At 37.9% G+C, this 27,465-nt stretch overlaps 4 protein-coding genes across 5 annotated transcripts; 1 reads left to right on the top strand and 3 right to left on the bottom strand.

Annotated features, from left to right (window-relative positions):
• Positions 1–412: 412 nt before the first annotated feature.
• LOC146969196 (cystatin-B-like) lies at positions 413–1,327 on the bottom strand. The gene is made up of 3 exons (XM_085759032.1): positions 1,256–1,327; positions 1,058–1,159; positions 413–626 (listed from the first exon to the last, which is right to left on the bottom strand). The coding sequence occupies exons 1-3, from the start codon at positions 1,325–1,327 to the stop codon at positions 498–500; spliced, it is 303 nt and encodes a 100-aa protein (XP_085615158.1). The 3' UTR covers positions 413–497.
• A 14,278-nt stretch (positions 1,328–15,605) lies between these two features.
• On the top strand, positions 15,606–17,548 carry LOC146969195 (uncharacterized). The gene is made up of 6 exons (XM_085760449.1): positions 15,606–15,685; positions 15,779–15,920; positions 16,004–16,094; positions 16,179–16,279; positions 16,822–16,977; positions 17,090–17,548. The coding sequence occupies exons 1-6, from the start codon at positions 15,606–15,608 to the stop codon at positions 17,546–17,548; spliced, it is 1,029 nt and encodes a 342-aa protein (XP_085616575.1).
• A 1,205-nt stretch (positions 17,549–18,753) lies between these two features.
• LOC146969194 (ciliated left-right organizer metallopeptidase-like) lies at positions 18,754–21,398 on the bottom strand. The gene is made up of 4 exons (XM_085760448.1): positions 21,340–21,398; positions 20,551–20,656; positions 20,327–20,458; positions 18,754–18,873 (listed from the first exon to the last, which is right to left on the bottom strand). The coding sequence occupies exons 1-4, from the start codon at positions 21,396–21,398 to the stop codon at positions 18,754–18,756; spliced, it is 417 nt and encodes a 138-aa protein (XP_085616574.1).
• Positions 21,399–21,942: 544 nt separating this feature from the next.
• Positions 21,943–27,011, bottom strand: LOC146969193 (cystatin-B-like). 2 transcript variants are annotated; one of them, XM_085759924.1, is made up of 3 exons: positions 26,844–27,011; positions 26,636–26,737; positions 21,943–22,248 (listed from the first exon to the last, which is right to left on the bottom strand). In XM_085759924.1, the coding sequence occupies exons 1-3, from the start codon at positions 26,916–26,918 to the stop codon at positions 22,120–22,122; spliced, it is 306 nt and encodes a 101-aa protein (XP_085616050.1). In that variant the 5' UTR covers positions 26,919–27,011; the 3' UTR covers positions 21,943–22,119. The 2 variants fall into 2 exon arrangements, with proteins under 2 accessions (XP_085616050.1, XP_085616049.1); XM_085759923.1 differs by lacking the exon at positions 21,943–22,248 and adding an exon at positions 26,047–26,256.
• Positions 27,012–27,465: the final 454 nt, after the last annotated feature.

Genomic DNA, 27,465 nt, shown 5'->3' with positions numbered 1-27,465 from the left:
CTTACACTGTTATGCACTGTAGGTTATAGCATGCAAACTGGGCCATGTGTTGACGTGTTGACTGACGTTTTGGCTTTTCTACTTTGGTAGAATATGAAATCTAAATTATAATTTAATGTGGAACAGATATAAGTCATTTGAATTTTTTTTTCACTAATTGTTCTGTTTTAGAGGAAATACACTTCACACACACTACTGTCCACAAGTCATGGACAATACTCATCTTGAAGACACTCAAAACACAACTGTCATTGTCATCTGACGTTTGTTTAAAAGGAATCACAACAAATCTGATATGTTTGTTTGTTCTTTTTAATTTTCATTTCACCAAACATAAAAGAATTCAAATGTGACACACTCATCATATTATCTGGATCTACATCACAATATGTTACATGTCAGCAGTGGATAACACTGTTTAAGATAAAAGGCCTGGGCAGTGAGATGAAGAGTGGAGCCTGCAGGCTGATAGGATGATTTGTTGACTGGTGGTCCCTTTAGAAAGGCTCAATGGGGTCGTCGAGGGTCTTGTTTTCCTGCAGAGAGGTCAGCTCATCTTCTTCCCCTTTACATGGGAGCTTTTCCCAAACACGTAGGTGAATATATTGAACTCCTCCCATATGGACCTGCAAGTAGGCAAAAGAAACACAATGTGTCCACATCATGTCTGGATATTCACTGGACAACTGTTCATTTGTTCTGACAGTGATCCACGGGGTTACTGCAGGCTGAAAAAAACAAAACTGTTTCCTGTGTGACAATAAAGAATCTAATCAAATCTAGTCTATAATCACTATTAACCTACAGATCGTGCTTCTTTTCTATACTTTTACTTTTTACTTTTACTTTTTTATACTCCTTAGGAACTGCATAGAGACCTGCATTCAACTGTCTTTTTTCTTTTTCAGATTTTCAGGGAATGGGAAAACAAGTACAGTGAGGGTGGTGACAGACAGTAAACCTATTTCTTTTTCTTTTGTCTAAAAAAATGATCTCATCGAAACAAATAAATAAATAAATAAATAAATGACCTCTCTGTTTGATAAAAACAAATCACCTTGATGAAGTAGTTGGTCCCATTCACAAGCTGTGTTCTGTATTTAATGGCTGTGAAGACTTCGTAGTTCTTCCCGGTTTTAGCTTCTGCTTGGGCCTTCATCTGAAAAACAAAGAAGACACATCAAAATGAAACTCAGCACACGAGTAGTTTGAAAAACCAAAGTCCCACTGTAACAAATATCATTTTCCTACTTACTTTGTCACTGATGCTCTGAACTTTTTCGTCAGCATCAAGAGTCGGACCAAGACCTCCAGGCATATCTGTCATTGTCGCAGTTTTAGGTGAATCAGCAAACAAATGAACGAAACCACTGATGTTTCAAACCAATTAGCCCTGTATTTATACTGTGCAGCAGACTGAAAGGTGGACCTGACACTGGGTGGAGCTACAGTACATGTAACGTGTATACGTGTAACCACACCAACACACAACACAGTGTTGCTCATCCTGATGAATAACTCCACAAAGTTCAGCAGACACTGTTACACTTCTCAAAATCTGTATGTCTCAGTTTGTGTCATTCAGTTTAAGGTCACATGGTCTGGCTTTAGAGGAGATTTGACCAAGCACTGTTATGACCAATGTTCAAATGTTCAAATATGTGAATATGTAACGATCAGGGAATTATCATTTTACCCTGGAGGTTCTTTCACTTCTTTGGATTATTTATAGAAAATTACAGACAGGCTACATTCAGAGTATCCACTTTCAACAAACAGGTAAACTTAACCATAAGATTTCCCACAACAACTCTTTGTTTTTACTCTTCGGCTTTGAACTGATCTGACTAAGCATATACAGTATGTGTTGATTATTAAACTTCAGAGATCTTTAGAGGTGGTTTTATATTAAGAATCAACATGAAAGTAATTTGTGTATTCCTTAATTAAACAGAAAAAGGACAAATACACAATAAATGCATCAAATATTACACAGGACCAATGCTGCAGATTGATGAAAATATAATTAATTTCTCTCCATAAACTCAAATCAGTCAACACGTCAACAAAACATGTCCCAGTTTGCATGCTAGTGGTGAATATAACACTGCCAGCCCAGCAAATATCAGACAAACATTTAATACTGTATCAATGTATAATCTTTGACACTAAAGACCAATAATTGAAGGGTCTGATCTGCCGGAAGTATCGGAAAAAAAATTGTGGCCGTTTCTTTGTTTCATTTGTGGTTGAGACCCAGTCTGTCCTCTGGTTAAAAATCTTGAGAACTTACTGGACAACTCTCCTAAAACAAGGAAGGAATTTCCATAGACAACTGTTCTCGCAGATTTACTTCTATCAGGCAGCTAAATCACATCCTCTTTAAGTAAAATTGAAACAGTTCACATCAAAATAACTTACACATAACTCAATGTCTAGGCTACATGAACAATGACATGTAGCCAACCACCGAACTAGAATTCACGACTCAGCTGTTCGACTGAAATGCAACAATCTGCAGATCTCTCTAATGTGACCACAGCCACTTAGTGTATGTGAGACACATGTCATAAATTATATAGCTAATCCACTAAATGTCTAGATGTTAGTACTATAATTCATGACAGGATGGCCAATGGTCACATGCGCATGCAGCGACCGGCAGCAGTGAGAATATGTTTTATCGTTCCTTTATTAAGTCTGTGCTCACCTTCTCTCTTATCTGTTGGTTTCATACCCTTAATATAAAAAACAAAAATGTATTGTCTGGGGTGGTCAATGTCTGCAGTAAAATAATCGGCAGGGACCAGGAAACCCTGCAGCCTGCAGGATATGTATGACAAGAGGGTGTACAACAAAGCACAGTCTATCCTGTCTGACAGCTCTCACCCATAATTTGAGCTTCTTCCTTTAGGTTCCCTTTTTAGACTTTCACCAATTAGAACCAATAGATAGAGACGATCTTTCATTCCAACTGCGGCCTCCCTCCTCAAGAGGTAGCCTATTGCACAGCGCACTCTACAGAGCACTTTAGCCACCTTGGTTTTGCATAGTGTAATTATTGTTATTATTATTAACATTGTTATTATTTTACTTCATTTATTTTATTTTCCTTTTCCTTTTGGCTGTTAACATCTGTGATTATGTCCATTGTTTACATCTGTGTTTATTTGCATTGCTGTCATGTGTGTCCTGTGTGTGTTTTTTTTTTTCACACTCCCCACTCTTGCAAACAAATTGCCCCATTGGGGACAAATAAATAAAGTTGAAGTTGAAGTTTTATGGTTAGTGTTATCTCTTCAATTTCATGTGAAATGTAAATCATAAAAATAAAATAAAAAGTTTTAGTTGCAATTATGCAGGCTGCCCATTTGTTTTTAGATATTGTGTATAGTTTGAGTTATTTTCTCTTGATAATGATATAATATTCTCACAGAACTTCAAAAGAAAAGAGTTTTTAGAGCTTACTAAGTTTTTTTTCAAAACAAATGATAATAATAAGCACAGACTTTGAGAATGCAGAATAGTTATTTATACAAATGGAAAGGGCAAAACTACTGAAAACATATTAACAATAGCTAATACACCATAGAATAGCATAGAGACACAAATTAGAGTAAAAATCTGTATTTTCTGTTGTGCTGTCTGATACCTTCTCCCATTCTCTCCTTCACTGAATATCAAACCATTGCTGAAAGCAGTTCAGGGAGCAAATCAAACCTGGAGCATCCTGTCAACTATAAGAATTCAGGACTAGTCCAGACCACAAGCACACTGATCATGAACATATTCATGCTGCACGTTAAATTAAACTGGGCAACACTGGCTACACAGGGGAGACCAAAGATAGTTGTAACATGGGTCTGTTGTAACACTTCCAATTTCTCCAATCAGAAACAAGTTATGAATCATCTGATTTACTGTATGTTCAGTTTAGTTCTTCTTCCATAATTATGAGATGTACCACCTTGTGGCAGACACATCCAAATTTAGATGGAAAAAACGAATTTTGAGGTAAGAAAGTACATCAAACCAAACTTACACCACAGTTATCGTGTGTCTAGATATCTTTCATGCAAGTTGTTGGTGCTAATGTTTTAGATGTTTGCTGTAAGGTAAGCTACTTCATGGCTACAAGAGTCTGGGTTATAATTCTACTGTAACAACAATTAAGTAGTATATATATTTACGCAAAAGAAAAAACAGTAGGATCATTGTCTGTCAGCAACCTCACTGTTTCCATACTTGGTTCCACATTTCCTGAAAATCTGAAAATTTGAGTGCATACGTCCCTTTGGAGTTTGTGAAATATGTTCATGAACTGCATATGGAGCAGCACCCCCTGTCGTTCCTGTGTAGGTTTACAGTGGTATAGATTAGATTAGATTATTTATTGTCATTGTACAGTGGAGACTGTTTGTTTGCTTTTTCAGCCTGCAGTAACCCTGTGGATCACTGAACAAATGAATAATTGTCCAATGAATATCCAGACATGAGGTGGACACATTGTGTTTCTTTTTGCCTACTTGCAGGTCCAGATGAATTTATTCACTTACGTGTTTGGTAAATGCTTCTATGCTATGGGAGAGAACTTGAGCTGACTGCTCTGCAGCAAAACAAGACCCTCGACGACCCCATTGAGTATTTCTAAAGGGACCACCAGTTAACAAATCATCCAATCAGCCTGCAGGCTCCACTCTTCATCTCACTGTCCAGGCCTTTTATATTACACAATGTCATCCACTGCTGACATGTGATAACATATCTGTGATGCAGATCAGGATGTTATGATGAGTGTATGAAAATTTAATTCTTTTATGTGTGGTGAAATAAAAATAAAATAAAATAAAATAATAAAAACATCAGATTTGTTGTGATTCACACTTCCTGTGAGACATGATGGGACAGACAGACACAGTTCACTGATATCTGATGTTCACTTCTAATTCATCCCACACCTTTACAGTAATTTACACGACTGTAGTTGGGCTACACTGGTTTTCTCCGCTTACCACAAAGTGTCGTCATCAGCCACTGCCCTTATATTATTAAATTGTCTGCATTTTGGAAAAACATGGAATAAACTGGATCATAACAGTAAATCAGACTGGTAACATGAAGGAGAAAGTAGGTGAGATGGTTATGTGTGTTTATTTTCTCCTGGAGAAAAATCTGAGAGACAGACAGATCGTTTTGACGTGATCCTACTCTGCCCCCTTCTAGTCAGATTTCAAATTGCACATGTACAAGAGTCAGTATTGATTAAAAGAGGATTTTATTGTACAGTGTTTTGATAATACATGATTTAGAAAATAGAAAAAACAGCCCGCACAACCTCGTTTTTGCTCCAGAATATTTTACTGACACAACGTTTCGGGCTCTCAGCCCTTCATCAGGTCATCATCATAATGTGTTTCACCCGTGTAACATCTATATATATCTTTTTTCTATTTTCTACTGTCCATTTGGCCCAGCACCCCAAGCAAGGGATGTGCGTATATTTTCACTATTTATAATACATGATTTACAAACTAACAAAAGTTGATCTACATTTCAGAATCTATTTGCAAACCTCATCATCACCTTACTACTTTTACACTCTTGTCTTTTCCATTTTTCTTTTTCTAACATTTAGTTAACATAAATCACTCTACATGAAATATCAGTTTGTGCATCCTAGCAAGTTATAACTATTTTGTGTCATGGCTCTTCTGTAAGAGCTATGTGACAAAATTTACCTGGTAAAATGTATCAGAAATACAAAGATGTACAAATATGTGAAAAATAAAGTTGTCAATAAAATAAGATAAAATTGAAAGGGCTGATACATATCATTATCTTTAAAATAAGAGACCATCATTAAGATCAAACAAAATAAACTTACACTTGCAACTGCTGTATGTCAACCCCACCCCCCACGCCCGTTCCCCACATGCCCTTGGATTTTTTGATCATCTCATATTTTCATAACAAAGGGCATGAAATTCCTCTAAAGATATCAAAGGTATCTGAACAATCATACAAACGTTTAACAGCAACGACCTCCTGCCAAATCTCTCAGGGGAGGCTGCTGTGACACAAACATGAAGAGATACAAATGTATGTGTAGCTTCTTGTCTTCTAAAAAAAGTAAAGTTATGAATGCAGGCTTCAAATGCAGGATATATAGCCTTGCAATATTTACAACATTACACTGAGTCCAATAGTCGGCCACTAGATGGCAACAATGATTATTACAAGGCTGTATAGGTGTTTGTGGACATCATTGAGTTTACTATGTTGAATAATGAATGTGGCTCTACAATGAATAAACATCCCACTGTCATAATAAACAGAGGAGCTGTCATTCATCAGCTCACCCTCAAAGACACAATAAGTGCAATCATAAAGATGATTCATGTTGCATTCCCTGCTGATACTGAAATTTGTCCCGTCTCTCTTTCAAAGCAGCAAAGTGATCAATAACCCTCTCATTGAAATCAGCCATGTTCCTGACTAGTTCCCTTTCCATTGAAAGCATGACCAGCTGCTGTCCCGTTGCATTTTGCAGGGATGTCTTGATTCTTTTGAAGGTGGAAGAACACCTCTCAGCTTTAGCTGTTGTGATGGGAGTGGTTATGAGGATGTTCAACAGAGTCACAGTCTGTGGAAAAGTCTCCTGGAGGTTGAACCTCTGTATAACCTCATACAGATCCAGTGCACCAGAGCAGCCCCTGAATTCTCGTCCACTGTAGATATTGTACAGTTCCCTCATGAGCTTGTCCTTGTTCAGCATTGGGTACGCCCTGCTGGTGGAGTCCAGAGCCTTAGTGGGGAAACACCGGCAGTACCGCTCAAACATCTCTGGCTGTAGCAGTGTTGCACTCACAAGGTGATTGGTGAGGCTTTCATTAGTGTGGGACACGATCACGAAAAAGCACTGAAATGTCTACAGACTGTTCAGAACGCAACTTTTATCCAGGTCCAGGATTAAGACCAATCAGCACTACGGCGATGGCAGCAACCAGAGGAACTGTCTCCATCTTTGGCTGTTGTAGGTGTCTGTGATGCAGCTTTACAGACTTGGTCACAGTCTTCTCTACAACAAATATTTGGGACTTTTGCTGGACATGAGACTACACAACAGATGGTAACCCATGGTGAAGACTGGTTGGTTCAAGTGACATAATGTTAAATCTTTGTTGAACATTATTAAAAGGAAGAAGCCTTAAAGTCTGCTTCACAATGAACTGGTGCAAAAGTGCCTCCAGTCTCTGCAGTTAGCCATTAATATTAATGGACCAATAGGTCTTCTCTCATAGATTGGGCAATACAACATCCAACATAATCTTGAAATTGTTTTGAGTCATTGATAAGTGCATCACAACCTCCAGGGTTAATTCTCTGCTCAAGCCTGAGACCGTCCTAATTTCTAAGTCACTTTGGAAACATTTGTTATAAAATTATCAATAAAATCAAAGTGTTCATATTCAATACCCTATCAACCTGTAAGGTTTATGACAGAGATCATTCTCACTTAAGATCCTACTCTGCCCCCTACTGGTCAGATTTTAAATTGCACATGTAAAAGACGAGTCAATACCATTCCTCTGTTTAGATCAATTAGATAATTTACATATCCAACAAAAGTTAATCTACATTAATCTACATTTCTATTTAAAATAGGCTACCTATTGTATGCCTCATTAAAATGTTGAATGTCGAATCATAACCAGTTTTTTTTGTCATGGCTCCTTTTTTTTTAGAGCATTGTGACCAAATTAAGTTCATAAAATGTTTCTGAAATACAAAGATTTGTAATTTTGAAAATAAAGTTGTTGTTTGTTTTCAGTAAATAATTAATAATACAGAATTCATCAAATAATTATTTAAAATTCAGATTCAACCAAAAAGTGCTGATGTGAATGAATATCTTTTGAACAAAAGACTGTCATTAACACATCAAACAAAACAGTGTTTGAGTGTATAATTTATCATATTTAATGTTGTGATTTGATCATTTTAATTATAATTTAATGTCACATAGGGACATTACAGGCTAATCAGAAAATTAATAAGACAAAACTGAAGAGGTTGATTAAAAGAATCATTACATTCTTGATTACTGTGATATCAGATCTTATAGGATTTATGCTTAACAATCCAGGAGCTGAAGCTCTGAAAGAACATACTGAGTTTGGTCAAAAGCATCACATGTAATAATAATAATAATAATAATGTGAAACAATGAAAAAATACATGACAGGTTTTACATTCACTCCTAGATATTTGACCTGCTCACAGAGAAGTCTCATGTAGTTCCACAGTGAGACACAAGGACGTCTACTGTCTTTATCATCGGTGTCCATTTCTCCTACTAGTCTTCTGTTTTCCACCTCGTCTCTTACCAGGTCTTCAACCTGTTGTTTTTCAGCCTCGTCTGAATGATTTTCTGATAATGTCTCCACTACATTTTGTGTTTCAACCTCAGATGCCTCCTGTACATTTTCTGCACCAGCTTCCGCACCCTCATGACTTGTCTCTGCTGTTGACGCGTCCTGGACACTTTCTGATGTCTCCACTACACTTTGTGCATCAGCTTCCTCTCTTCTAGTCACTACAGTTGTTTCCTCTACCGATGTCTCCTGTTCATCAACATCAACTCCCTCTTCCTCAGTCTCTGGACACTTATCTTCTGTGACATCAGTGGTTTCACACTGGTGTTGTCTCTCCTCCTCTGTCCGATCTACTGAATTTGTCTCACAGGATGTCTGTGAGTCCACAGCTTTGAAAGAAGAGAAAAAAATATGAATATTATTAATATCACACCCATGGCTCATATTTTTATGTACTATACCAATCCTACCTCTGTATGTGAGAAGATATACAGTCGACCTGGGGGGAAAAAAAATATATATATATATATTACACTTTACTGAACATACCTGTTTTCAAATGGCTTATTTTTAACCTGCAACGTTCAATAAAAACAACAAGAGCAATTTAATTGAATGTTTAATTTAGTATGTCAGTTATTATTATTTTTAGTTGCATACTGTAAAAATGTCTGTTGTAGATCCAGTGTCACCTCCTCAACATGACTGTCATTAAACTCAAACCAGGTTTCATCGTCACTGGACTTGATGGTAGCTGTGTAATGTCCACCACTCAGACTGCCCTTGTGATTCACCATCCCATACAGTTTGTACTGTTTGTTCTGTTTTGTAAAAAAAAAAAAAAGGGAATAAAAGAAGATCTAATACATAAAAACAACATTGACAGAAACCATGTAATGTCTATGTTTATGTTGCTGTTGGTAAAAGAGCCACGTGTATGTCTTGTTTATTTGAGCTGTCACTCGTAATTTACAGATGAATCCTCAAGGGTGGCAGTGTAGATTGAGTCTATAGGCACAGGTATCAGGTGATGCATGGGGGAGGGGACGATCATATACGGTTTTTACCACTAACACACACATTTGTTCAGCGGCATCACAACAGGATTATGTTCTTTTACAGTGGTCAAAAATCATGTTTTGTTGTGCAGTAAATGTCATGTCAGTTATATATAAACAGATGTGAACAAAATTGTTGGTATTCCTCCATTAAAGAAAGAAAAACCTACAATAGTCAATAAAACAAATTGAAACTAAATAAAGATTCTGTAAAAAAAAAAATATATAATAATAATAAGAATATTGTGCAACAAAATATTAAGGTAAGATTAATTTAAGGGTACGATCATTTTCGTCCATGACAGTTTCATTAGTTGTTGTTGTTTTTTTAATTATTCTGTTGAACCGTAATTCACAAGCAATGTCTGATTTTTTTAGTTAATTTTTACAGAATTTTTATTTACTATAACTTTTGCCAGTTTCAAGTAGTTTCAGTGACAATTGTGGGTTTTCTTTCTTTAACGGAGGTGTACCAACAAACGTCTGTAGGCCTATATTTTTATACTGATTCGCTGATTAGCATATAGCATGAACCAGCAAGTGTCAAACCATCCTTCAGTGAATATAGAACATCAATGCTTCATCAATATTTATGAGTTCCGGGTCAGGTACTTCTTCTCACCTTTGTCTTCACTTGTAATGTCTCTGACACGGTCACATTGCAGTTTGATTTGACATCTGACATGGTGATGTAGTCAAAATTGAACCTCTTGAGCAGTAGAACCAGAATTTGGGGGGATCGATCCATCTCACAACTCTAAACAACAAAAGTAAGATTATTTGACTTGTAGTGAAGCACAGCGTAGTGAACCTGAACGCAGCCCAAGGAAGACTCCTACCCAATCCCATCCCTTCCTTCCCATCCTTTTCTTCCCATCCCATCCCATCCTTAGCTGAGTATAAAAGGCCCTGACCTGGCTCTCTTGTGCTGCCTCCTGGTGGTGGTTTAACACTTTTGAGGTGGTGAGTCCCACCCAGTGCCTTTAGGTTTTGTCCTTACAGTCTATGGTTTTGTCGTGCACCATAGGGAAGTGAGAAGGGGCACTCATCTTTCTGCCTCCCCACTAGAGGCTCCAGTCCACTGAGTTTATCTTGTTGTTATAGATGTATTTCTTATTAGAGTGTTAGTGTGTTCTACTTCATTGCCTGTCTTAAATCATTTTAGATTACCATTTGTCTGAAATATTGTCTTTTCTCAATTTATATGATGTATCTGCCTCCGCAGTCACAAGCCTTGTAGTTTTTTTTTTTTCTCTTCTTCTCATTGAATAGTTTTTCTTGATTTCCATTATATCCTGGGGTGAAAGGCCCCAGGTGGCATTAAAACTTAAAACTACACTCCTTGCCACGGAGGGTATCAGTACTATTGTAAACCAATGTAGTTACTGTATAAAGTGCAACAGTTTATAGTTGTTTTTAACATTAATCCATACTCACACTTTCTGCCTCTGTTTTCTTCCCACATGTGTTACAGTACACCATGTTGTCTCCGTATGATTTTGGTTGGAAACATTTATTGAAGCATTCTTCCTGTAAAAACACAGAGTTGATATACTAGAATATCATCATAACCCCTTTTGATTTTGTCTGGTACTCACCACACTGTACTTTTTATTGTCTGTGTCTCTCAGCGACAGTGGAAGAGTCCAGAAAGGATTTGTCTCTTCGTTGATAATATGGCGTTTATTGCATGTTGTTGTGTAAGTCAACTTCCCCTGGAAAAGCTTGGAAAACACAAACAACTGTCACCACCACACATCATTCGGATTGTTGTCACCTGTAAATATTCTAGTTATGTTGGGTGTCCTCACCTCAGAGACTTGTGGGCTGACCTTCTGTAAAATCAGCTCCAGACATTCAGCTGCATCACGTTGTTCATACACTGCAAAGGGAAACATTTTAACACAACACAACATACTGATTCAGTTAACAAATCTCACTGAATTCATCTCTGATCTATGACTTCTTTATCCATCACTCATTGGATCTTGTCTTACCATTTGCAATCCCAAGTGTGCTTGTGATAGCTGCTTTTCCACTTGTGTCTTTCCTAAGGGCTTCGAAGAGCTTCTTCAGCTTCAAATCTGTCTGATCTTGACCCAGTCTTAAAGAACAATTGTTTCTCAATTAATAATAGTTGTAAGAGACATACAGGCTGAAGATGAGCAGCACGGTGTGTTTGAGTGTGTGTGTGTGTTGCAGAGGGGGTGGTTCACCTGGGAGTGGGCGTGTGTGCGTGCGGAAGTGTGTGTGCGTAAAGGTGGGCACTCACCGGTGACACAGATGAGAGAGAGAGAGAGAGAGAGTCAGGGTTGGGAGTAGCCGTAATTTTTGTTGACCGCTACTCATTCATTCATTAATCACCCTTGTTTCCTGTTTAATCTGTAAGTCTCATTTTTACGTTTATCCATCCTTGCTGCGCTGTGATAGCTCTGTGCTGTTTTGTTTCACAATAAATGCACCAAAAGCATTGTTGGATCTCAGCGTATCTTTATCATAATCTACTATAGCGCGTCACAAATCTACGTAGAGGACCCAACCTCATACTCCCAGCGGCTTTAAAGGTTTGTTTGGAAGCCGCAACAATAGTACTTTGCTGCTATGCTCAGCAATGGAGTTTAAATTTAAGTTGTTTTCTTCACACTTAGTACATTTTCTATATAAAGCAGTTCTACTACAAACCTGTCATGGACCTCAGGCGTCATGTAGAGAACTTGCAGGACACTGTTGAGGTAACATGTGGCTCCTTGGTTCCTCAGACCATAATGACGTCTCTGTGAATGTATAGCTTACGACAGAAAATCAGTGTCATTAGATCATCAGATCATCTCCATTCAAGATAAAACAAGACAATTAGAATACACCACGGCACCAAAAATGATCTATGCAGAGATACGTTTTCTATCTTTTACATTAGAGGCACTTGTCTTGCATTTTATTCAGTTAATTTATCATCTTGGTTTTTCTTTGTTTCAAAAAACTATTCTTATTTTATTTTATTTTATTTTTTCTTTCCATGTTACCGTCCATAATCAATGTTACCCCCGGGATAAGGGTGCAGATAAGGGGTCTGGATGAATAGAAATGGAAATGTAATGAAAAATAAATAAATAAATAAATTGATCACAAAAAATAATTGTATCTTCATTACTCGCTTCAGTCCTTTGTTCAGGTGGTTTGCTGATTGGTGTTCTTCTACTTTGTGACGCTTCGGACATACTGTGGGATTGAAGCAGAAGAGAAATTCATTTGAAAAGATTTGTTAATATTAAAATGATTATTTACAATTTAACTTGTATTCTAATAGTGGTGATCATTATTTACCAAAGCAATTCAGAAAAGATGACAACTCATGCCTAAAAATTATAGTTTTATGTTTTGAAACATAGGCTACAACAACTGAATGAAATATAGAATGTAAAATGTAAATGTAAAAAGTGATGTGTTATTAACCCAGAACCTTTCTATGATAAGTGTTTCACATTATGATTTTCTTTTCATAGCCTATAATAAACAAGACTAAACCAACTAAAAGTATCTAAGTTTACTTTATACTAGTCTTTTTTGTGTTCCTTGAAGGAGTGCAGATTGTTGCACCTACATGTCTCTTTATTCCTTCCTTCTTCTTCTCTTTCCAAAAAATATACAATGTCCTAAACATCCTCACATGAGAGATCAGGTTTGCTGTCTCCGTTGTCTCTTCTTTCAGAACACCTTTTACAGACAGGCCTTTTACGATATCATTTAAAACTCTTTTTTTTTACACTCATTTGTGTCTCTATGCTATTCAACGGTGTATTACAGTTTGTTTTCACTAGTTTTGTCCTTTTCATTTGTGTAAATAACTATCTGCATTCTCAAAGTCTGTGCTTATTATTATTATTTAGACATGTTTTTAAGAAAAAAAAACTCAGTTAGCTCTAAAGACCCAAACAAACAAAAAACTTTTCTTTTCTTTTGAAGTTCTGTGAGAATTTTATCTCATTATCAAGAGAAAAGAACTCAAACTATACACAAAATCTAAAAACAAATGGGCAGCCTGCATAACTTTTTTTTTATGATTTGATGATCATTTCACATGAAATTGAAGAGACTTGGCTATCCTGTCATGAATCACTAACGTCTAGCGATACTGACGTTTCATGATCTGCAGAAGTCACATGTACACAGAGTGGCAGTGGTCACATTAGAGAGATCTGCAGACTTTTGAATTTCAGTAGAACAGCTGTGTCATGAATTCTAGTTTGTGGTAGGCCTATGAAGTTGAATAAATTCAGTTACATATAGTAGTAAGGCTTAAAAGTAGCAGTGAAACTGTAAACAGTACTGTAAAGATATACCATTCAATTCTTGCTAAATACATTTCCAATCTTACTGAAAAGAATCGAGAATATTTTGGAGTCATGGTTGATGAAGTTTGGCAAATATCAGAAATTTATCTCAAAAACTGGATTTTTGAGAACATTTTGAATTCTGCTCTCATGGGAACAACTGCAGTCAATGTTAAGAGTGGCATCAGATTTTTGTTTAGTTAACAGAATTTCTGACATTTTGACAATTTTTGAAATCTGCTTTGACAACTGCTGCCTGGTCTATTTGAGAAGCCATGTCCTAGGCTACTTCCAGACAATTGGAACAGTGAGTTACGTAAGAGCTGGTTCGTGGTAGGGTACAATGATGACATAACGAAATGCTAGATGTCCGTAACTGTAACCTAAATTCATCAACAATATGCGCTACGGCTTTGCAACTTTCACTTTAAAATTGCCTAATTTTGTCTTGCCCGGCCTGCAGCTATAATTAACACTTAATGCTATAGCCTAAGCGTTCCCTTTGAAATTGTTCATAGTGTGGCTAGGAGAAACAGCTGCAATACCATCATATTGCATGTAATAGGTAGGCTATTTGTCAACAGCATATTTTGAAGTGACGCCAGACAGAAAAACAAAGAAAAACACAAGGACTCATATTGCAAATATAACATTAAGCTGGCTATAACATAAATTACATGTTGATTGCAAACCGGGATCACAGGAAAAATCAGGTGATACATACCTAAGGCTGGCCATATCAGTCAGGTTGTGTGGTTGATGGAGTCGCTCTTCTCTCTTTTTGTTGTTGGTTGTCAGATTACGTCACGTTAGGTAACAGGAAATATTAAGGTCATGCAGAAACCCGTGAGAAAGTTTAGAAATGTCCTTTTTTGTAATTATGTTGAATAAAATTGTGTAATTTGATAGCCTAATAAAGTTCAAAAGATGAATGGGGGAAATTATACAATTTAATAAACGGTTTGAGGTTTTGGTCGAAATTAGATTTGAACAGCAGGAAGTTTGTACAAAGTCGTGGAACACTCACAGGTTGTTAAAATGTATATTTCTTGAAATGATCATAAGATTTTTATAAACTTTTGAAAATGTGAATGTTATTGCGACCATTGGCTATGAGAATAAGAAAGGTGAATGAATGAGAAAGGTGACCAAAAAAAGTAATAATTATTATTATTTGTTTATCTATTTATTTTTATCATTACACAAGTCTCCCTGACTTGACTAGTTTTCTACTGTGTTGGAATTATAGCTACAAGTAGGCTAGGCTACAACAAAATAGAATTCTGTTTTTTCAGTCGGTTTGTTCCTCAACATCCGTCCCCTCCAGGCAGCAGCAGCACAACCTGAATAGTGGACATGTGCTTGATCCCGTAGGACACCAGCAGAGAGGAGTCCTCCAGCTTCTTGGTTCCGAAGACAATCCGGATGTCACCGTCTAAATGAAATAATAAAGAGTCGTTGAATCTGTTACTTTTGTCTGTCATATGGGCTTCAGGCTTAATCTCTTTTAGCACATTGAAAGGTCAAACATACCTATGTGTAGCTCCTTAATAATCTTCTTTTTCAGGTCCAATACTTTGGTATCATCCATCTGCTCCGGAGGGTCGCAGACATCAATGATTTTCTCCTCTCCTCTGGGTCCGCATATTCTTAGCTGAGCTGCCATTTGATCACTGTAGTGGCATACAGGACTGTGTGGATGTGTCGCTCAGCCTGCAAATGATCCAATAGAAACCAAAACTTTGATGCGAAGTGTTTATAGTTTGGAAACAAAAATGCGTCATTTGAACCATGCATACGGCGAATAAAGCCGATCACGCGAAGGAAGGGACCGAGTTGAGATGGGTTCCCTGCCAAGTCGAAATCATAGAGTGACCAGGAGGGTGTCGGCTCGTGTACAATGGATTGAAATATCATACCTGTACGGTTTTAGAACTCGGGAAAGTCGGTATATTTTAACCAGCAGCAGAGTGTCAGTTGCTCAGACACAATGTCTTCCTCGACAACTGAGCAGCAACAGTTTGCCAACTTCTGGAGAAGCGACCAGCAGTGTGTCAACTGAACTGGCACCTGAACTACTGAGCAGCAATTTCGAACCTGATACTCAACTAAAGGACGAACATGGAGAGTCTACAATTACAGCATCTGATAACTCGGTGAGAACGTTTTTCAGAAGTGAAAACGTGTCATGCTATTCCACATAGGAGAGCATTTGATATCGTTTTTGATCTATCAACAGGCAAGTAGCAGCATATCAGCTGAAAAACAGAAGTGTTACGACCCTGCAGACAAAACTCTTGAGTTTGTCGATGGAGTTGATGACATGGATTGTAAGTAGGGTATCCTAATTGTTAGTGTAAATTCTATTAAGGTGATCCAGTCAGTAGCCTAACACTTTTTTTATGTGTCATCAGTTGAGTGTACCGATTTCAAATCTCTCAGAGCTCGGATGTCCTGTGGACACACCGTCACTCCCATGTCTCTGACCATCTGGTGTCGCAGGTTATTGGATGAGGTAAAATATTACTGAAATTGAATTATCACCCATGAACAAAATTCAAATGGCCAACTTGCTTGCTCCATGATCTTTCTGCATTGTCACGTGGTGATCATTAGTCTAGCAGATAGAGTTGTGTCAAAAATCTAGGAAAAACCCTTGCATCACAGCTGTCTGAAGTTTCAATACGCCAATTGTAGAGCAAGGTGAACCATATCTATTTCTTGTTGGTTGGCATAGCTTCCTCTTCCTCTAGCCAAGTGTTTCACTTGGTAAAAACTCTATGGAATTTAAAACAGACAATAAGTTGGCAGATAGCTCTTTGATCATAGCAAGAATACATGCTGTAGGCTATTTCCTGAACTATCCTTAATTTCTAAGCAGTAACATGCAACTTATGCAATATCTGATTCATGAACATATGGACGTTATTATTATGTAATTACTTGAAATTACAATGTCAGTATTAGGGAAAGTAGAAAGCCTGAAAAAAGTCCTCAGAATTTTTATTTTTCTCCAAAGTGAAACAAACAAAACTGGTTTTCTTTTCCATCTCTAAGGGAAAGAGCAGCTTTGTGTGTGGCCAAACTAATTGTAATGTTGAGTGGCCATATGAAGAGGTTCGTAAAATGGCTCTTCTGACCCCTGAGGAAATGGAGTACTTCGAGAAGAAACTGTTTGAGAATGCTGCCTATGATGACATGCATGTCAAAAAAGTATGTGTCTCAGTTAGTGATAACTCACTGGTACCACATTTTCAAAATATGTTTTGCTCACGTCACGTTTATAAAAAAAATAATTAAAATTTGTTGTTCTTTCACCCAACAGTGTCCTGGCTGTGACTCCTCTGTGGCAAGGACCAACCTCAACAACCTAAGGGTCCGCTGTCCCCTGTGCACAGCCGACAAAATAAAGTTATATGAATTCTGTTGGCAGTGTCTGAGGGAGTGGAAAGGTCAATCTCCAGGTTCAGACCGGTGTCCATATGCTGACTGCATTGATAAGATGCTAAATATATTGAAAACCTGTCCAGAGATCAACTTTAAGGATGTGAGGGACATCACTGGCTGTCCATCCATCCGTGCCTGTCCCACATGTGGTTTACTGATAGAGCATGATGGAACAAAATGTAAGAATGTCGTCTGTTCACGGTGCAGGAAGGAGTTTTGTTTTGTGTGTCTGAAGCTGACAGCTGATTGTTTGAAAACAAGGGAGCATGGTTGGTTTACACAATGCTCCAGTGGAGTTGCCCCCAGACAGACCTCTATACCTGTGTGGAAGACATAGTATGTATCAATGCTATCATACACTATATATTTGTAATACACTGATGTATTGTTACACATGTACAAATACAATAGTCTAGCCCATGATTTAACTCTTCAGTGACTAAAAAATACAAAACCAAAACTTCAAATGCTTGAGACGTTTTGTAGTTTGTCAGATGGATACATGCTCAATCATGATTTCTACTTTCTATGGTGTGGAAAATTTGATTCGTTTTTTGGTCTATTCTTAATTTATATATCTTCTTTAAATATATCTCTTCTTTCAGTTATACATTTAATCATGCCTCTATTGATCACAATCTCAGTTTGATCTTCCGTAATTCTGCTCAATTTAGCATCAGTTCCTATTGTCAATTTTAAACCCTTGTTAGATTGTGGAAATACACTGGATGTAACATGTTATATAACAAGAGAAAATACAATTCCTATGTAAATCTCACTGGATATTTGATTTTTTTTTTTTTTTTTTTACTTTGATTCAACATTCTGTAATAAATTAACTTTTATAACACACATCTCTTGGTCTCAGTGTTGTTACCATGCAAACAACATTGCATTTGTAAAGCCCTTTTTATTTCAACATATTAAACAACGAAACTGTTTATTTTATTTCTACAGGTCAAAGTTACGTAATGATAAACCAACAATCTGACAATAAATACTAAAGGAATAAGGCTTGCAGGTCATTTTCCAGGGTCCACAGAAATAAGCAAGCTGTGAATATGATATACAGCAGAATTGTAATTAGTTGTGTTCAAGAACAAGCTAATATCGAGTCATTTTATGCACTCACCATCTTATGGTATTTTGTTAGGCCTATAGGGCAGAGCCTGATGTTGACAACCCAAATTAAAAATCTTCAACTTGAACAAATCACACAAGTCTTGACTTTGTTCTACTGACCCTCTGATCATGTACACCTTTAAAGTATATCATTAATTGAATCATGAATACAATATGAATAATATATAATAAATACTTTGGATTTTGAACTGTGCCTGTGATGCTGTGTCTCAGTGTGGATCATGTTGCTGCAGGAGAGACATTTCCTGTGGGACACGATGAGAGCAGCCAGGAGACACAGAGCAGCAGTGGAGCCGAGAGCTGTGGCTGCAGAGACCAGAGACCAGGTCCAGTCCTGGACTGAGGTTAATGTCTCATGCAGCTCACTGGAAATAAAATAAAGTAAACATGAGGTACAGGTCATTCTAACCTTGTGTTAGAAGCAGGAAACACACTGACATCATCTGAAGGAGGAGTGATGTCGGGGTACAGACACAACCTCCTGTCAGGACAGAAGACTAAACCTTGGAAGCCTTTTACCTGAGAAATAGAAACAGTGAGCTGTCACAACTTCAACTTCACTGTTGAAGCATGTGAAATGAACAGAGCTGAACACTGACACTCTGAAACTGGCTTTACTAACAAAACATAATACACACAGATCTAACTTGGATAAAGTGCAACTTAAATGCACTTTCCTCCTCTAATATATTTTAAGCCTAAACTATTATTTTAATGTGAAACAGACAGGATGAATGTACACAAACAGTAATTTTGTTTATTTGAAGATTTATTGAACTGTAAATAGAGTTCATTCAATTTGCTGTAAGAAGTGGCCCAGTCAAAATGTCAAATGAGTTTTATGTGTCTGGCACATGATAACAAATGAGACTGAAGCAAATGATAAAACATGGAAAAGAGACAAAATGTATGATTTAATTGTTTTGTTTTGTTTTTTTCTTCTTCTTCTTCTTCTTCTTCTTCTTCTTCTTCTTCTTCTTCTTCTTCTTCACCAATTTCAGATGATTAATTTGCAATTGATCTTGGCTGACTAAGGACTTCCATGCGATGAATTGAAATTAAATGTTTCAATCATTTGACTGTCTTCATTCTTTTCTCATAGCTACACAGTGACAATCATACAGTACTGCCTGAACTGAAAGCAGTGACATGTGATTTCTTTTCTCTGTTGTTAAACAAAAAAAAACAGACTCATATTTATGTACTGGGTTTACATAGATGAGACTGCAAACATGTTGTCAAATAATATTTGTAGTGCCAACACCTGCCCTCGTGGAAAATACCACTGCCCTGGAACAGTTTAACCAAGAAACAATGTTCTGGCATCACTCCGAGCCTCAAGGACGCCATGATTTCAGACCTATGATTAAAAAACAGAAGAGGCATGTGCTGGAAACACCATTTATTTAAAAAGAAAAGTGCAATAAGCGCAGTCCAAGTTGTAACTGGTAATTTATTTTCCACCGATTTGAGTTTAGATTGTATATACATTAAAGTTATGCATGAATTACCATGTTGCCATGCTGTGGATTTACAAAGTAGTGCATGGTTATCCTTACACTTACCTCAGTTCAGTGTCAGTATTTTGTATTGATTATTGCTGTGTGAATGGAGTAGGACATGTATTGCCATCAGCATTGGAAACCAATGGTGGCAAAATATCTGAGAAGTTTATTGATTTTTATTAAAGTGTGATAGCCTATATTCCGTTTCCAATTCATACAGACAAATTCAGAATAGTAGAGAAGGATTATATACAGTAGGTACGCTGTCAGTTCTATATGTACACCAAGCTAGAGGTGTATCAATACAACTGATTAACCCTATAATATAACATCAGTTCAAAGTTGGTTATTATGTGGCTAATACATAATTTCCCTTGAAAAAGAGGCCATTGTGTCTCAATGGGACCGACCTGGTTAAATACCTCAGACACTAATTTACAGTATAGTTACACATTGGGCCACGTTACCTGAGTGGCGCCTCCTGCTGGACAGTCCACCCACTCAGAACCAGACACCTGGACCTGGAACCTGTTTGGTCCAGTGCACCTGTGTCTGTAGCAGCGACCCTCCACTGAGCCGTTCACTGCAGGAACCGGACTCTGCAGAGACGAGAGGAAATAAAGTTAGACAGAGGAAAGACTCTGGAAAACACAGGTGACATTCACACACACATACACACACACACACACACCTGTCTGTTCAGACTGGAGAGGAAGCAGCGACTGTCCAGACCCCACATCTCCCCACTGAGGTCGTCTTCAGGCGGCTGTCTGGTGTTTTCCTCCCTCCAACATTCACTCTGGAGGTCAAGAAGGTCAGGTGCAATGGTGATGAAGAAAACATGTTAGAAAGGAATCAGGGAAATAACAGGTGTCACTGCTTTACAATATTGAAAATAAAAGAGAGGAAATAAAACTTAGAGCATTCAGTACGGGTTTAAACACTCTGCATCCATCCAGGTATAAATCAGTCTGGCACTCCCCCTTGTGGAGGTGGAGAAAATGACACCCAAGTTCACTGAGAGTGAGAGAATGAATAATGCAAACATGAATACTGGGGGAAAAAAAAAAAAAAAAAGTGAATTGTAACCCACTTAAAAATACATGAAAATAAATACATGTCTTAATATTTACCTGCCGGTGCAGAAAAAATAGGAGGCGTTATCATGACAGGTTGATATGGAGCCAAACGTAGCTCCTTCACCTACAGAGACAGAAACACTGTAGGTGCTGTAATGAACTCGTGTTAAAATATGACTATCACTTTTAAATATTATATGCTTCATATTTACATCTATTTATATTTACATTTGCACCATTTTTTCCTTGTATTTACATATATTTTCTAATACTCATGCACTTTGACATGTATATACAGTATGTGTGTACTGCTGCTGGCAACACTGGAATTTCCCCGTTGTGGGATACATAAAGGCATATCTTATCTTACTCTAAATAGTTTACACTTCTTAGGGAGTCACCTGAGCCACAGCAGGTGGCTCTGCAGGGCTGAGACGACAGACGGGGAGTAGATCCTCATCTGGCCCGATCCGTCACAGAAACACCCAACTCCCACTGCAGCACAAACCAGACAGAAACATGTGAAAGAACAATTTTCTGACCATTTAGTAGCCTACTGCAGCCTAATCCAGTAAGGGATAACATTAGAGTTATGTGATTAATATTATGTGCACCCACTCCCTCCCTGACCTTACATGTGAATTTGCATGGCTGTATGAATAAGTGGCATTACAGCCAAAAAAAAACGAACTTTTTTTTTACAGCTTCATGATCTACATTAAGACACAGCATCACAGGAACCAGCCTTGAACAAACTGTAACTTTTATTTATTTTCTCCACTGGTAGATTATTACTGGAAATCTAATTATTAAATATTTTTTTACACTAATTGTTTTGTTTTAGAGGAAATACACTTCCACTGTCTACAAGTCATGGACAGTAGCCTATACTCAATGTGTAAACCTGAAGACAACCCATATAATTGTCATGTCATCTGACAGATATGTGTGATGTTTAAAAGGAATGACGACAAGTCTGATTCATTTCATTGTGATTTATTTTATTTGAACCCCACATAGAAAAGAATTCAAATGTGACGCTCATCATATCATCATGATACATCTCAGTATGTTATTACATGTCAGCAGTGGATAATATTGTGTAATATAAAAGGCCTGGACAGTGAGATGAAGAGTGGAGCCTGCAGGCTGATAGGATGACTTGTTGACTGGTGGTCCCTTTAGAAAGGCTCAATGGGGTCGTCGCGGGTCTTGTTTTGCTGCAGAGCAGTCAGCTTAAGTTTCCCTCCCTCACATGGGAGCATTTCCCAAACATGTAGGTGAATATATTCATCTCCTCCCACATGGACCTGCAAGTGGGCAAAAGAAACACAAATGTGTCCACCTCATGTCTGGATATTCATTGGACAACTGTTAATTTGTTCTGACAGTGATCCAATGTTACTGCAGGCTGAACAAAACAAAACTCAAATAGTTTCCTTTCTACTATGACAATAAAGAATCTTATCAAATCCATAATGACAGAGTGCTGTTTTTTTAATCCTGTAAAAGTACCAACGATAAAAATGTTTTCACATTTACAAAGGTCTTGTTGTCTTTGTACAGAGACAATGCTTGTAGCCACAGCACCTAAAAAATCCACTGTTTCCATACGCACATCCAGCCTGGCCACTACTTCTTGCAATCAGTGAAATAGGCTATTTGAAAACAATAGCCTATAAAACACAATTTAAAATGACAGTTGTTATTGCTCTAGTTTATTGAATAAATCTTCAGCCGCTGTCTTATCTATCCTAGCTTCACCATACACTCAAAAGAAAGTCAACAGCAGCGGATCAGCTGATCTCTCCCTCCGTACAAACGCTCCGTTCTGATCCAGCTCTGGACTTTCAAAGTAAAGGTGACGCCAGCTGAAAATGAGTTAAATAGTGAAACAGCGGCGCCTTTAGAGCCGATTTTATGATTAAACTTGTATCTATCGCTCTGCACAGAGCCTATCACAGAGGGATAAATTACCTTCTTCTCCCTCTTCCTTCGGTTGCAACCATTACTTATTAGGTGTAGTATACCGCCACCCAGGGTGCGATTTGTGAAAAAAACAGAGGGGGGGATAATTTGCGGGGGGGGGTATAGGAGCCCCCCCCCCCGCGCCGCACCGTACCTCCGCACCTGACAACTACCGTTCTTAACCAGACTCTGGTCTCCTAGTGGACCGGGTCTGGCTCGTTTGAGCAAATAAATAAATAAAAAAAACCTGTAGTTGTGTTCATAGAGACGTAACAGGTGTGGCACGACAAGCTGTGATCAGCGTCATTGAGTGGTCATTGAATAGACTAGCCTACAAGGTCATTTCAATTTGCGCATCTGTTTTTTTTCCTTTTTATTTTGTTTTATAACAAAATATGCGCATCGAGAGTGAGTGAGTGAGCGAGCGAGCGCGAGAGAGAAACAGCGGTGCACCAGATGATTGCCAACCGACAAAAACTGAAATGAGACGGTTAAAGAGAAGAAAAACACAGAATATACAATATATGTCCAAGAGACTTTGTCCCGAGGAAGGATCGGATGGTGGCCCAGGTTTAGTGATGAAGAAACTGTCACTGTCAGCTGCCCATCTGTCAGCAGCTGCTCCAAACAGACACGTCACTAACTTTATTTTGAAGGGACAGATTAGATGTTGATTTTGTTAACAGTGACTTTGTTGCACCCAAACATTAAGCATAGAGACCCGGCCTTTATTTGCTCAAACCTGGAGACAGACCCGACACCGGCCCTAGGATTTTGGTGGCCCTAAACAAGATTTTTGTTTGTGGCCCAATCTAAGTGCAAACACCAAATCACATACACCACCTAAAACTGAATACAGACCTGTTTATGCCCTCTTGAGGTCTGAGGCCATTTTATCGACTTTTTCTTAAATTTATCTTTTTAAGATACTGGCAGATGTAACAACACTCAAGTGTTTTATGTCTAAATATTAGAACCTCTGCTCTAAGTACATTGAGGCCAATTTGTCCAAGAATACTGTATAAAGAAATAATTTAGGCCAAAAAAGCAGAACTTTAGAACTTTCAGTTTTGGTTGAATTTGGCGGTGCTTAAAACGTTTTTAACTGTGCCTGTGAAGCTGTGTCTCAGTGTGGATCCTGTTGCTGCTGGAGACACATTTCCTGTGGGACACGATGAGAGCAGCCAGGAGACACAGAGCAGCAGTGGAGCCGAGAGCTGTGGCTGCAGAGACCAGAGACCAGGTCCAGTCCTGGACTGAGGTTAACGTCTCATAGAGCTCACTGGATATAAAACAAAGAAAATATGAGGTTAATAATAATAATGGCTTGGATTTATATAGCCTAGTGCTTTTCAAGACACTCAAAGCGCTTTACAGAAACCATTATTCATTCATACAACTTTCACGCCAGTGGTGGTCAGCTATCTGTAGCCTCGGCTAGAGGTTATTTTAAACCAAGGGGGTTCCTTCTTTTACCCACACTAACCTTGTGTTAGAAGCAGAAAATGTACTGACACCATCTGAAGGAGGAGCGATGTCGGGGTACAGACACAACCTCCTGTCAGGACAGAAGACTAAACCATGGAAGCCTTTTACCTGAGAAATAGAAACAGTGACAGTAAAATCAGTAGGATTTTTACATACATGATCGGGCTTTAAATGATGGATCCACCACAGAGCTGAAAAACACAGTCTGCTCTCTGCTTAGTGACATCAGCCTGATTGGAGACATGAAGGATTATCAAAAAAACATTACATTTCTGATTGGTGATTTTAATGACAGATCAGAACTGTTGTATCACATTGCAAATATATTGAAACCATATCAGAAAGAAACACAGGAGAGAACAACCAAAACCATGCCCCATGGGCCGCTACAGAAATTAAAATGCATTTGTCCCCTCTGTATGAATTATACTTTATACTGAGTCTACAGCTGCAGCACAAGTAATGAGAGCCATTTAAATGAGTTTTACTGTCATATGATTTCCTGTAAACAAGTGGCTGAGATTGAAAAAGGTTTAGACTGTTAGGACCAGATACATTGCCAGAGGTGTTTGCAATTCAAACAAAAATGTTCTTCCAACCTTTATTTGCATAGGAAGATAAACCAGCTGAGCAGGTGTAACAACATAGTCTATTTCTTCTTTTGTTTCTTGTTTGTTTCATTATCACCATGTGTCAAACACATTAAACTATGTATATATATGTGCTATGTTATGGGATATGTGCAATGCTGTTGGATTAATATGGCTGAGGTGTATTGTTCTTTTGTCGTTTGTTTTTGTCATTGTGGCCGTTAAGGCATTTATGGCGCAGCTACAGTGTCCAAGACAAATTTCCCTGAACGGGACAATAAAGTTTATCGTATCGTATCGTATCGTATCGTATCGTAAACTGATAGGCACTCCTGGCCACACGTAACAGGCACAAAGTAAATAAAATCTATGACTAATGTCTATTACTGTTTCAAATGAAAATGTAACTTTGAAATTCATGAGAGATGAAGGGAACCATCAAAGTTGCTGCCTTCAGTATTTAATTCAATTGTGATACATTAGTAATATTTCTGTAAACAAAATCCAGAATAGCAGAAGGAGCTTTAACATTGGTAATTATATAGCTAATAGATGCAGAGGTTAGTGTTTTCTATTTACTTAGTAGTTACACATTGGTTACCAGAATAGCAGAAGGAGCTTTAACATTGGTTATTATATTGCAGCTTCATGATCTACATTAAGACACAGCATCACAGGAACCAGCCTTGAACAAACTGTAACTTTTATTTCTTTTCTCCACTGGTAGAGTATTACTGGAAATCTAAATCATACTTTGGAGCAGTTTGGAGCAGTCATTCAAATATATATTTTTTACACTAATTGTTTTGTTTTAGAGGAAATACACTTCCACTGTCTACAAGTCATGAACAGTAGCCTACTCAATGTGTAAACCTGAAGACAACCCATAGTCATTGTCATCTGACAGATATGTGTGATGTTTAAAAGTAATGACAACAAGTCTGATTCATTTCATTGTGATTTATTTTATTTGAACCCCACATAGACCTAAAAGAATTCAAATGTGACGCTCATCATATCATCATGATACATCACACAGTGTGTTATTACATGTTAGCAGTGGATAACATTAAAGGGCCTGGACAGTGAGATGAAGAGTGGAGCCTGCAGGCTGATAGGATGACTTGTTGACTGGTGGTCCCTTTAGAAAGGCTCAATGGGGTCGTCGCGGGTCTTGTTTTCCTGCAGAGAGGTCAGCTCAAGTTTCCCTCCATCACATGGGAGCATTTCCCAAACACGTAGGTGAATATATTCAACTCCTCTCACATGGACCTGCAAGTGGGCAAAAGAAACACAATGTGTCCACCTCATGTCTGGATATTCATTGGACAATTATTAATTTGTTCTGACAGTGATCCAATGTTACTGCAGGCTGAACAAAACAAAACTCAAATAGTTTCCTTTCTACTATGACAATAAAGAATCTTATCAAATCCATAATCACAGAGTGCTGTTTTTTAATCCTGTAAAAGTACCAACGATAAACATATTTCAGGAACTGCAGAGAGACCTACACTCAACTGTCTTTTTCTTTTTAAGATATTCAGGAAATGTGGAAACAAGTATGGAAACAGTGAGGGTGGTGACAGACAGTGAGCCTATACTTTTCAAACAATAAATAAAAAACCTCTGTTTGGTAAAAATGAATCACCTTGATGAAGTAGTTGGTCCCAGCCACAATCTGTGCTCTGTATTTAATGGCTTTGAAGACGCTGTAGTTCTTCCCAGTTTTAGCTTCTGCTCGGGCCTTCACCTGAAAAAAACAAGAAACACATCAGAAATGAAACACACAGGCCACATCAACTGTACATGAGTAGTTTGAAAAATCAAAGTGTAGCAAAGATCATTTTCTCACTTACTTTGTCACAGATGCTCTGAACATTTTTGTCGGCATCAAGAGTCGGACCAAGACCTCCACATACGGCATCTGTCATTGTCACAGTTTTATGTGAATCAGCAAACGAATGAACGAAACCACTGACGTCTGTGTTTCAAACCAAATAGTCCTGTATTTATACTGTGCAGCAGACTGAAAGGTGGACCTGACACTGGGTGGAGCCCAATCGCCCCTCGATAATGAAATACCTCGTTATCATTGGGAAAACCCCAAACAAGGAAACATGAGAATTATGTTAAATAACAGTGTTTATTCAGCATGTATAGGCTATCTGAAACACATTGTAACCGCACCTTGAACAACTTGAACACAGTTTTCTACATCAGACACTCGATAATGAAATACCTCGTTATCATTGGGAAAACCCCAAACAAGGAAACATGAGAATTATGTCACAATGAAACAAGGAAATAATAGGCTGCTTTTTTTTTTTTAGCTGTCAATCAAAATTGACTTTTTCTTAAATTTATCTTTTTAAGATACTGGCAGATGTAACAACACTGAAGTGTTTTATATCTAAATATTAGAACCTCTGCTCTAAGTACACGGAGGCCAATTTGTCCAAGAATACTGTATAAAGAAAT

This window comes from Trachurus japonicus, chromosome 18, assembly GCF_045865225.1.
Source record: "Trachurus japonicus isolate A0001 chromosome 18, Traja_1.0".
NCBI lineage: Eukaryota > Metazoa > Chordata > Actinopteri > Carangiformes > Carangidae > Trachurus > Trachurus japonicus.
Note: the sequence above shows the minus strand (reverse complement) of the source record. Positions and strands in the feature narration are given on the sequence as shown.

Coding starts and splice junctions, on each gene's coding strand:
- LOC146969196 (XM_085759032.1), bottom strand. CDS start 1,327: ATGACAGATATGCCTGGAGGTCTTGGTCCGACTCTTGATGCTGACGAA. Junction 1,160..1,255: donor TTCAGAGCATCAGTGACAAA/GTAAGTAGGAAA, acceptor TTTGTTTTTCAG/ATGAAGGCCCAAGCAGAAGC. Junction 627..1,057: donor GGACCAACTACTTCATCAAG/GTGATTTGTTTT, acceptor GCCTACTTGCAG/GTCCATATGGGAGGAGTTCA.
- LOC146969195 (XM_085760449.1), top strand. CDS start 15,606: ATGGGTTCCCTGCCAAGTCGAAATCATAGAGTGACCAGGAGGGTGTCG. Junction 15,686..15,778: donor TGGATTGAAATATCATACCT/GTACGGTTTTAG, acceptor ACAACTGAGCAG/CAACAGTTTGCCAACTTCTG. Junction 16,280..16,821: donor GTCGCAGGTTATTGGATGAG/GTAAAATATTAC, acceptor TCCATCTCTAAG/GGAAAGAGCAGCTTTGTGTG.
- LOC146969194 (XM_085760448.1), bottom strand. CDS start 21,398: ATGAGGATCTACTCCCCGTCTGTCGTCTCAGCCCTGCAGAGCCACCTG. Junction 20,459..20,550: donor TCTCCAGTCTGAACAGACAG/GTGTGTGTGTGT, acceptor TCGTCTCTGCAG/AGTCCGGTTCCTGCAGTGAA. Junction 18,874..20,326: donor CAGCAGGAGGCGCCACTCAG/GTAACGTGGCCC, acceptor TCTATTTCTCAG/GTAAAAGGCTTCCAAGGTTT.
- LOC146969193 (XM_085759924.1), bottom strand. CDS start 26,918: ATGACAGATGCCGTATGTGGAGGTCTTGGTCCGACTCTTGATGCCGAC. Junction 26,738..26,843: donor TTCAGAGCATCTGTGACAAA/GTAAGTGAGAAA, acceptor TGTTTTTTTCAG/GTGAAGGCCCGAGCAGAAGC. Junction 22,249..26,635: donor GGACCAACTACTTCATCAAG/GTGATTCATTTT, acceptor GCCCACTTGCAG/GTCCATGTGGGAGGAGATGA.